This window comes from Monodelphis domestica, chromosome 2 (genome assembly GCF_027887165.1).
Source record: "Monodelphis domestica isolate mMonDom1 chromosome 2, mMonDom1.pri, whole genome shotgun sequence".
NCBI lineage: Eukaryota > Metazoa > Chordata > Mammalia > Didelphimorphia > Didelphidae > Monodelphis > Monodelphis domestica.
In genome coordinates, this window is record NC_077228.1 from 279733019 (window position 1) to 279744934 (window position 11916).

The 11916-nt window shown below is 37.3% G+C and overlaps 1 protein-coding gene and 1 non-coding gene across 6 annotated transcripts in view; one reads left to right on the forward strand and one right to left on the reverse strand.

The window, feature by feature from the left end:
• Positions 1–9147, reverse strand: part of KIF6 (kinesin family member 6) — a 495811-nt gene extending 486664 nt beyond the window's left edge. For 3 of the 5 annotated variants that reach the window (XM_056818176.1, XM_056818171.1, XM_056818177.1), the window contains exons 1-2: positions 7709–9147; positions 6009–6514 (exon numbers count right to left, since the gene is read on the reverse strand). In XM_056818176.1, the coding sequence (XP_056674154.1) occupies positions 6009–6074 (66 nt within the window). In that variant the 5' untranslated portion in view covers positions 6075–6514; positions 7709–9147. Of the gene's footprint in view, positions 1–6008; positions 6527–7708 lie in introns of those variants that run through there. The other 2 variants (XM_056818172.1, XM_007483836.2) reach the window with 2 other exon arrangements.
• Positions 7814–7919, forward strand: LOC130457689 (U6 spliceosomal RNA). The gene has a single exon (XR_008916980.1). It is a non-coding gene; the product is annotated as a U6 spliceosomal RNA (small nuclear RNA).
• Positions 9148–11916: the final 2769 nt, after the last annotated feature.

An 11916-nucleotide genomic window follows, 5' to 3' on the forward strand; every position in this document is an offset into this window, starting at 1 on the left:
AATTCTGATGTGAATATCTGATCATCTAAGCCACTTGTACTAAGCCGTTTTTGGAACAACTTTTAAAAAATAAATGTTCCTTAATAATAATAAATAATAAAAACCTAACTAGTCTAATGTAATAAGTTGATAACACTACCTACTTCACAGGACTGTTGTGAGGATCAAATGGAACAACATATATGAAAGTACCATATGAATTTGAATTATTTTTAAGTATCAAATATCTCACCCTGGGTCATCACAAATGAATGTATTCAAAGTGGTAAAGAGCTATCTTTTAATCTATAGGTCAAATTAAATAATAAATGCAAAACCACTGAAATATACATATATATATATAAACACTATACAAATGTAGAATAATTAGGATAATCTCAACATTAACTTTCCAAAGAGCACCCAAACATTTCTAAACTGATATAGATCTTGGTCTTTATTGTTTCTCTTGCTTACTATATCTTCCTTCTCAATCTCCATCTATTAAATTCCTAATTTTCCTTTGAAACTTAACCTAACCTGCCTTCTTTGGTCTCTAGGTTGATGATCTTCCCTTTCAAACCTCATAAAACACTTACTTGCTTCTCTTTAATGTTATCATGTAAAATGGTATATTATAGACATCTTTAAGTCTTATTCTTCTACCAGACTATAAGCACTATAAAGATAAATATCATGCCTTAATTAAATGTTCTCTCCCACCTCATCCTTCTCCACTAAGTATAGTACTCTGCACAGAATACCCCTTGTAAATGTTTACTGAATCACTGAATTGTTCTTGAATTACTGATTTTACAGCATCTGAGGCACAAGAAAGATGGAATTGTAGGAGGAACTGAGAAATCCCTACTCAATCATTCCTGCTTTTAAAACAATCTCACATTTATAGAACTTTGCAAAGCACAATATCATTTCACTTGATTTTTTTTCTCTTTAAATAATATTTTATTTGATCATTTCCAAGATCACTTGATTCTTAAACCACTGTGAGATCAGTGCTACAATTCCCTCATTTTACAAATGAAGAATCTACAGCTAACAAAGGTAAAGTGACTTACACAGGATTTCACCTCTAGTGAGGATTCCAACTCAGATCTTGAGCATTCCAAGGACCGTGCTCAATACACTTTACAAGTGTTGTCAAAGTAGCAATGGGGACCATTATTCCATATATAAGGACTCCTGCAGACCTCATACTGACTTAGTTTTTATATGTAATATTATCTATGTTTAATTGTCTTTTTATTTATTTTGTTCAATATTTCCGAATTACATTTTGATTTGGCTCAGGCCCACTTGGGAGTGTGGGGGGCTATGTTCATCACCTCTACAGTAACTAAGTACGGATATGTCTAAAAGATACATAATATATATATGCATATATATATAAAGATATTGATATGGGCATGCATATATGCATATATATCTGTTTATCTATCTATTATCAGTGATGGCGAACCTTTTAGAGACTGAGTGCCCAAACTACACCCTCATGCCACATGTGAGCCTCCCTCTTACTCCATACAGGGGAGGGAGGAAACTCTCCTCTTGGGCTACTGGGCAGACATGTGGGTGATGTCCTCAGGCTCATTGGAGAGGGAGAAAGGAGCAGCCCCCTCCATCATGCATGCCACAGATTCACCAACACAGATATATATGGTTTGCAAACTGCATTATCTCTTTTGATACTTACAACTCCTCTTTGAGATAGGTGCTGGTATCACACCCATTTTACAGCTGAAGAAACTGAGTTTGGGAGAGGTTAAGTAACTCACACAGGGTCACATAGCCAGTTAAATGTATGATCTTTCTGGTCTTTCAAATCTTCCTGGCCCCAAGTATAAGAAATGTGAGTGTCTATATCTGTATTTTAATATATACACACATATAGGTACATATATATTATATGCACACACATATAAATATAAAATAAATGAATATGTGTGTATACATTTATACATATGTGTATATGGTGTGTGTGTGTACACAAATATATAGTAATCCCAACCATATGGCTAACAAGTGTGTGAGTGCAGGAGGGGATGAGAGGAAGTTAAAATTACAATGAGGTGTTCTTAAAACTAAAAGCATAGAAAGTTTTACACTTTGTTACTCTTTTACAAGGAATGAAAAATGTACCACTCAAGCCTAATGGAATTGGAAATTTGACAGGAAAGAAAAAGATGCCATAACCTCAAATGATTCCCACCTCCAAACCCTCACTACAAGGGCTGCCGTTTTCTTGGCAAGACTTTGTTGTCATAAAATATGGGATCTCTTGTGGGGATGAGGGACAGGACTCTTCTATTACTCACAATAACCAAGAATAAAAAAAAAATGTTGGAATTTCCAATCACATTAGTTTTTCAGAGAGAAGTTAAAGTTAAATATATGAAATGCCAATTTATACATATATACATATACATATATGTATATATATATGATCTCGCTAATAAAATGCCTAGTGAAAAAAGTATGGGTTGCCATGACCAAATAGTACTAATCTCCATGTGGCTCACTAATATTAATGATGAGTCCCTCTATAGGTTCACAGACATCATATGATCTGTTTAAGGGCATACTCAAATCCTTTCTGACTTGGAAGAATCTTCCTGAACTTAGGTTCTACTGGTATAGCTTTCAAGAACCCAGGGTCACCTCCACACCTCAGAAAACTATTCAAATAGTATTTTTGTAGAAGAAAATTAGCACAAGATATTAAAAAAGTATGTCAATATCTATTCTCTCCTCTCTCCTTGGAAATAATTATCATGAAAAATAACATTTTGAAATAGTGCAAATACTCTTACCAAAGTAGTAAAGTAGGGAAAAAATACTGATTGTCACTTTATAGAAAGGGAAAATTAAACACTGAAATGTGGTAGAGGGCTCACTAGTAAATCCATGACTATTATTTATCATCTTATCCAATGCTACCAATAGCACCTCCAACTAAAACTTCCCTTCTTTTATCTGAATTCCTCCCTCCTGTTGTTAATTATTTTCTGTATATAATTTATGGAAATATTTTGGTTCTAGAAAAGATAATAAGTTTCTACCCCCAACTAATTTTTTTTTCAATTTTTGTGTGTGTACAAAAAAAAGTGCCAAAGAAAAATATAGTAAGAAAGTAGAGTGGGAATCATAGAGTCTCAGATAAAATCCTAACTGGGGTATTCATTTACTGTGTCACTAGCAAGTCCTTACATTTTCCTTGAAAATGAGGAGGTTGTATTAGATGACCTCTAAGATCTCATATAGCTTCAAACCATGGTTAACTCCAGCTTCTAGCTACTCTGTGATTTTCCTGGAAAGATCTAGTTTCTATATCTTACTTGGGCATAATAGAGCCTGTCATCTAAGACATTGATGACTTATCAGCAAAAAAATAAATTAGTGAATGACAACTCTAGAATCCATCTATTCATTCTTAAGTCAAAAATTACAAAAATGTTTTATAAGTATACTAGGTGCTATGCTATCACATATACAGATAAATATAGAAAACAAGGATATTCATGTATAATTATACATGTACAAAATATTATTGGCATATTCTAGGCATTTCTCAACCATCTGATCCAAACTCCTCTTTGAGGGAGAAAGAGTAAATAAAAGATGAGAGAAATCATTGTTGTTCAGTCCTTCAGTCCTTCAGTCATGTTCAACTCTTTGTGGCCCAATGGACCATACTACCATGGAGTTTTCTGGGCAAAAATACTGGTTTGCCATTTCCTGCTCCACTAGATTAAGGCAGAGATTAAATGACTTTCCCATGGTCACACGGCTAATAGTATCTGAGGCCGTATTTGAACTTGGGTCTTCCTGACTCTAGGCCTGGCACTCTATCCACTGAGATATCTAGCACTAGAGTAGAGAAGTAGGAGAGTCCAATTTGTGACACAGGATATTTATGTTGGTTTAATACATATAAATTATGAGGGTTGGCCACCAAATGTTTTAGATAGGTAAATTTCTTTTAGCTTCAGAAACCGACATATATAATTCTAACTAAAGTCAGAAGTGGTTGCAATCTACTACAGTGGGGGGAATACCTATCAAAAATAGGCTGAAAATTTTAAAATATCTATCACAAAGTATATATATATATACTAAAATATCACAAAGTATATATATATATATATATATATATGAAATAGCAGCCTTGGAGTAAGGAAGAATTGGATTCCTTTCTCTCATATACTTACTAGCTACATAAGTCACAATCTTTTGGGGTTTCAGTTACCTTATCTGTAAAATGTAGTGGTTAGATTTCATAACTTCTAAGATCCATTAGAGCTCTAAATCTATGATCCTATATTTGGAGTAAATGTTTCTGTCCCTTCTATTTTTATGCAACTAGAACAATGGTGAAAAAATGGAAAAAATTCCTAGTCCCAACTAGCTTATATTCCATTGAAGGAGACAAATACATATACAAGATATATACAACATTGTTCAGAGAGGGAATGCATTAGTAGTTGAGGGAATCAAGAAAGACATCATGTAGAAGGTGGTACTTAAGACGAGTATTGAAAGAAATTAAAGCTTCTACATTATCTACATAAATATCATGTTCTCCATTTTTTAACTTAACGCATATGCATACAGTTACATAATACATAAATATTATAATCAGTCAGCAGCATTTGCTGAGTAGTAACTATACACGAACATTTTGCATGTGTATGCTTTGTAGCTAATTTATATACTTTTGCACATACTTACATATGTTCATATATTTCCATATATAATCTAACTCTGACAAGGTTGGGGACTTTCATTTTTGTATTTTTATTCCTAAAGTCTAGCATAGACACTCAGTAGGCACTTATATGCTTAAAGATTGATTAATGACATTCTGCATATAAGCATATTTCTTTGTATACATGTATGTAAGTGGCAATTTTGCCTATTTGTAAAGATGTGTGTATCTAATGAGTGTAGAGATTTGTTTTTGGTAACAAATAAGTAACATGTATATGTATGTGGTAGAGTTGGAGTCAGGAAGACCTGAGTTCAAACCTTGCTCAGATACTCTGATTAACCCAGGTCAAGTGAAAACCTCTACCTCAGTTTCTTAATCTGTAAAATGGCAATGAAAAGAAACACTTATAAGGTGCTTTGCAAACCTTAAAGCACTAGGGTAATGCAATTATCTACATATATGCATTTATATATATATATATATATATATATATATATATATATGTATGTATATACATAGAGGCAGTTTGGCTACAGATTACTAGGCTAAGAGTCAGGAAGAACTGGATGTGAATTTTGCATCACACTTAACACTCCTGCACACCCTTCCCCCTCTTCCTCCACTTCTGTTCATGTCTTTTTGTGCCTCAAGTATGGCTAGGACTTGGCTGACAGACCAGAGGTCTTGTTCTTTGCCATTAACTTGTCTCTTGTCAAAATCCTGAGGGTCATTAGGATCATAAGCTTCTTTAGAGTGGGAAGAGAACTTGGAATTCATCTAGTCCAAACCTTGCAGACCCAAGCCTGACTTACCTGCTCAGCGTTTCACAATGTAGCAATATCTTTTTTTTAATAGACGAGAAAATAAAAACCCAAGACATGAACTATCCTACCCAAGGACTCACAGGTAATACAGTAGGCAAGGCCAGGATTTGAACCAAAGCTCTCTGGTCCCAAATAAATCATTCTTTCCACTACTCCATGCTGCTGCTGCTGCTGCTGCTTATTATTATTATTATTTAATAATAATAATAATAGTTTACAATGAGGGGGATCGGGCTAAATTGTTCCTTAAGTCCCTTCCAGCCCTTTAGTACCTGTACAGTATATGGTGGGGACTCATGTCCTGTGAGTGACTGTGAGGTGCGGCACTGGAAGGGACTCGTGGGGATCCCATACGCCCAGACACCCTGCCCTGGATCCCTCCTCCCCTTTGATGACCCCAGGAAAGCGGGTACGGGGTGGGGGGGGGGGGCGAGGGGCACATCACCCTCTCCACTCTCCAGTACCCAGCCCCGTACCCCTTGAGGCTGTTTCCGGCTGGTGGGTTTCACCCTCGCGAAGATCTGAATGGTTTGCTTCACCATCTCTTCCTTAGCGCCCAAGTTACAGCACACCCGAACACGAGAAAACTCCGGTGCCCACGTCTACAGCCTTAGCAACAGGAACTATGGACACTACCCAGCATGCTCCACGGCAGCCGGCCAACACCCGCCTCTTCTCCCTAATTGGGTGAAGGCAGTTGAAGATTGGGAGAATAGCAGGGCTCCGGCTACTGCGCAGCCGTGGAAAGGAAGACTTCCTTGAGTTGTGGGCCTCCTTGGTTGCTAGGAGACCGGGGCGCTGATGCATTCCGAGGATCCTGGATCATGGTTTTAGACTTGGACCTTCTTGCCTCGCCGCCCACGCTCACGGAATCCTAAATCCAGTTGCTGGTCCCGTAGCAACGAGTGCAGACGCCCCATTCTCCACTCCAAGATATAAATCCAGCAAGTCACACAGTTTCTGTTCGCCTCCGTTTCCTCAACTGAAAAACGTGAGAATTGAACAGTGGCCTCAGAGGGCTTTTCCAGTTTTCTCCTCTTCCACTGCCTCTTTGGCTTTGGTCTAGTCCCTCATCATCTCAAACCCGGACTACTGCAAAAGCCTTTTGATTAATCTCTCTGTCTCTTTTCTCCCCACTCCAGTAGCTGTCAAACTGATCTTCCTAAAGTGTGCTTTAAATTTGACCATGTTTACTCAATAAACTCCAGTGACTTCCTATTACCTACACGATTAAATAACAAATCCTTTATTTGTCTTTAAAAACCCTTGACAACTTGGTTCCTTGCCGCCTTTCCAGTCTTCTCACACTTCTTTCCATGTAGCCCTTGACTCAACTACAGGGATTTCTTTGGTATTCCCCACATGGGATACCATACCCTCCATGTCCTGACCAGGAGTGTTTTCACTAACTGAACTCCAGTCTGGATTGCTCTACTCCTTATCTCTGCCTCCTGGCTTCTCTGGCTTCTTTCAAGTCTCAGATGAAATCCTACCTTTTGCAAGAAATTTTTCCAGATCCTCCTTATTGTTAGTGCCCTTCATTCTGAGATTATCTATATACTGCGCATACATAGATAATTGCTTGCATATTGTGTTGAGGTCAGTGATGGGTTTTGCATTTCTTTGTATCTGTAGCACTAAACAGTGTTTGGAAGCAGTAAGCACTTAATTAATACTTGACTTGCTAAGTAACTTACATATAGATGGAATGTAAGATTCTTTGATTCTCACCTCCTAGCCCAGGGCATTTCTCCTATGGATCCCAGAAAGTACCCATCCCAGGAAGGCTCCATTATGTCATGGAAACAATAGATTTTGACAAGTTTCCAGGAGAATTCTAGTGAAAACAGATTTCTTTTAACCTAAAAGTTATTAATTACCATTAAAAGGAAAGGATAGACTTGAATCTGAGTTCTTGCTTAGGCAAGTCATAAGAGGATAGGATTTAGAACAGGAAGAGACTATCTGATACTTGGGCCCCAATTTTCAACTACACTTTTAACTTGTACCCTCTATAAATTGTACTTGTACCCTTTGCAACAGTATATACAAATCATTTAAATTCTCTGAACCTCTGTTTCTTCATTTATTACATAAAAGGGTTGGATAAAATTAACTCTACGGTTTCTAGCAGCTCTAAATCCTATAATTGTATAACATTTTCCTTATTTCTCACCTTGCACAAATCCATCAGGGAAACAAGCAGCTGCTATCTCAGGATATGTACATGGGTTAGAGGCAGATAATTAGTGGAGTCTTGAATATAGGAAAAAGAAAATGGATGCTTGTTTTAGCAGTATATATTAAAAATTGGAATGATGCAGAAAAGATTAGCATTGCCCCTGGGCAAAGATGACATGAAAATGCATAAAGTGTTCCATAGTTTTGAGCCCGAAAGCATGTTATCTACAAAATTACAATAGAAACAAAATAAATTCACATGTAGTTAAAATGAGGGGCTAAAACAGAATTTATGAGAACTCAAATGACCTAAAAAAAAGGAGAGGTAGCTATTTTGAAAACAGACAAGGCAACAATAAAAATAATTATGGTTAAAAGAGAAATTAAAATGTCATTATGCTTAGAGGTATAATGGACAATGAAAATAATATTGATAATGAATATGTATGAGTTAAATAGCACCTCAGGACTTCCAGTCAAGATGGCAGCTTAGAGAAAGCTAAAGTTCAAAGCTCCAGAAACCCTTCCTTACCGATCTCAAACTGAATGCTCCTAGGGCACTGGAATTCAAAACAAACAACAGAATAGACCCCAGGAACATTCCTCCTGGACCTGGATCAAAGGGTACGGTCCCCCAAAAGGCAGAATCCAAGATCACTCAGATCTAAGGGGTAGGCAGAAGGAAGGTCCCAGGACCCATCTCCCCCAACCCAGAGCACTGAATCAGAGGCAGCAGCAGGAACCTCAGGGCAGGCAAAAGGGCCTCAGGAGCTGGCTATTCTGAAGGCCGCACCCTGAAAACAAACTGACCCAGTTGCTGGGGCACCCATACAGCAGGGAAACAGAGAGAGACTGGGAGAACCTGTAGCCCCCTGACCAGATCCTTCCATCTGAGTCTCACCGAAGGGCCCTGCCTCAGGGCATACTCAGTCTGAGGTTAATCCTATCACCAGCCCTTGGAGCTCCTGGAATCCACGGCCCCTCCCCTTCAGAGTGCAGGCTCCTCTGGTCAGCAAAGGCATTGAAATACATCTGAGAGTGTCAATCCAGGGGCAGAGCGTAGAAGTAAGGCAACAGAGAAGCATTGGGAGGGAACTGAGGAGGGTAGTAACACCAAAACAACGAAACACCAGCAATTCCGGGCTTCCTTGGGAAGACAGACAATTTGCCTGGGGCTAAAGCCACTGAACATCAGACAGATAACAGAAGAGCCAGCCCCCCTCACTCAGAAAGAGATGGCAAACAGCACAGAAATAAAAAAGCCTCAAAACAATAGAAAAAACAAGAAGGGGGCAATTTGGACACATTTGATGGAGCAAAAATACAAAATACAGAGGAGATAGAAGAGGAAACAAAAGCAAATGCACCAAAACCTTCCAAAGGAAATGGAAACTCTTCACAAACATTTGAAGAATTTGAATCAAAAATGATCAAAAAGATGGAAGCCTTCTGGCAGGAAAAGTGGGAATTAATGCAAAAGAATTTCACGCAACTACAAAACCAGTTTGACCAAACTGAAAAGGAAAACCAGGCTTTAAAGGTCAGAATTAGGCAACTGGAAGACAACGAACAGGTAAAAGAGCAAGAATCAATAAAGCAAAACCAAAAGATCAAGAAATTAGAAGAGAACATAAAATATCTCACTGACAAGGTGACAGACTTGGAAAATAGAGGAAGAAGAGATAATTTAAGAATAATTGGACTTCCAGAAAATCCAGAAATAAACAGCAAACTCGACATCGTAATACAAGATATAATCAAAGAAAATTGCCCAGAGATTCTAGAACAAGGGGGCAATACAGCCACTGAAAGAGCTCACAGAACACCCTCTACATTAAATCCCCAAAAGACAACTTCCAGGAATGTAATAGCCAAATTCCAAATTCCAAAGCTTTCAAGCAAATTCCAAATTCCAAATTCCAAAGCTTTCAAGCAAAAGAAAAATTCCTACAAGAAGCCAGAAAAAGACAATTTAGATATAAAGGAATGCCAATCAGGGTCACCTAAGACCTTGCAAGTTTCACTCTGAATGATTGTAAGGCATGGAACATGATTTTCAGAAAGGCAAGAGAGCTGGGTCTTCAACCAAGAATCAGCTATCCAGCAAAACTGACTATATACTTCCAAGGGAAAGTATGGGCATTCAACAAAATAGAAGATTTCCAACTTTTTGCAAAGAAAAGACCAGAGCTCTGTGGAAAGTTCGATATCAAAAAACAAAGAGCATGGAATACCTGAAAAGGTAAATATGATGGAAAGGGAAAAGGAGAAAATTGTTATCTTTTCATTTATTCAAACTCTCTTCTCTGAGGACTACATTTATATCAATCTATATATATATATTAATATGTGGAAAATGTGATGTGTAAATAGGGGGAAAAGAAAAATCAAATAAAATAATCTTTTTCACACAAAGATTCAGACGGGAAGGCGGGGGGAAGAAAACTCCTATAAGAAGGAGAGGAAGAGAGTTTTTACTTAAACCTTACTCTCAGGGAAATCAACTCTGAGAGGGAAAAAAATCCAGATCCATTGGTATCTTGAATTCTATCTTACCCAACAAGGGTAGGGAGAATTAAAAAAAGGAAAGAAGAAAATCAAATTAACAGCATCAAAGATGAAAAGGGGGACAGCACCTCCAATGAAGAGGAAATCAAGGCAATCATTAAAAATTACTTTGGCCAATTATATGGCAATAAATACAGCAATCTAGGCGATATGGATGAATATATACAAAAATACAAACTGCCTAGACTAACAGAAGAAGAAATAGAATTCTTAAATAATCCCATATCAGAAAATGAAATCCAACAGGCCATCAAAGAACTCCCTAAGAAAAAATCACCAGGGCCCGACTGATTCACAAGTGAATTATATCAAACATTCAGAGAACAGTTAATCCCAATACTATACAAACTATTTGACATAATAAGGAAAGAGGGAATTCTACCAAACACCTTTTATGACACAAACATGGTACTGATTCCAAAACAGGCAGATCAAAAACAGAGAAAGAAAATTATAGACCAATCTCCCTAATGAATATAGATGCAAAAATCTTAAATAGGATACTAGCAAAAAGACTCCAGCAAGTGATCAGAAGGATCATCTACCATGATCAAGTAGGATTTGTACCAGGGATGCAGGGCTGGTTCAATATTAGGAAAACCATCCACATAATTGACCATATCAACAAACAAACCAACAAAAATCACATGATTATTTCAATAGATGCAGAAAAAGCCTTTGATAAAATACAACATCCATTCCTATTGAAAATACTAGAAAGCATAGGAATAGGAGAGTTGTTCCTAAAAATAATAAACATTATATATATCTAAAACCATCAGCCAAAATCATCTGCAATGGGGATAAACTAAATGCATTCCCAATAAGATCAGGAGTGAAAGAAGGCTGCCCATTATCACCTCTACTATTTGACATTGTACTAGAAACACTAGCAGTAGCAATTAGAGAAGAAAAAGAAATTGAAGGCATTAAAATAGGCAAGGAGGAGACTAAACTATCGCTCTTTGCAGATGACATGATGGTCTACTTAAAGAATGCTAGAGATTCAACCAAAAGGCTAATTGAAATAATCAACAACTTTAGCAAAGTTGCAGGATACAAAATAAACCCACATAAGTCATTAGCATTTCTATATATCTCCAACCCAGCTCAGCAGCAAAAACTAGAAAGAGAAATCCCATTCAAAATCACCTTAGACAAAATAAAATACCTAGGAATCTATCTTCCGAGACAAACACAGGAACTATATGAACACAACTACAAAATACTCTCCACACAACTAAAACTAGACTTGAACAATGGGAAAAACATTAACTACATGGGTAGGACGAGCCAATATAGTAAAAATAACCATCCTACCCAAACTTATCTATCTATTTAGTGCCATACCCATAGAACTTCCAAAATATTTCTTTACTGATTTAGAAAAAAATATAACAAAGTTCATTTGGAATAACAAAGGATCAAGGATATCCAGGGAAATAATGAAAAAAAAAATACAAAGGAAGGGGGCCTTGCAGTCCCAGATCTCAAACTATATTACAAAGCAGCAGTCATCAAAACAATTTGGTACTGGCTAAGAGACAGAAAGGAGGATCAGTGGAATAGACTTGGGGCAAGTGACCTCAGCAAGTCAATATATGATAAACCCAAAGATCCCAGCTTTTGGGTCAA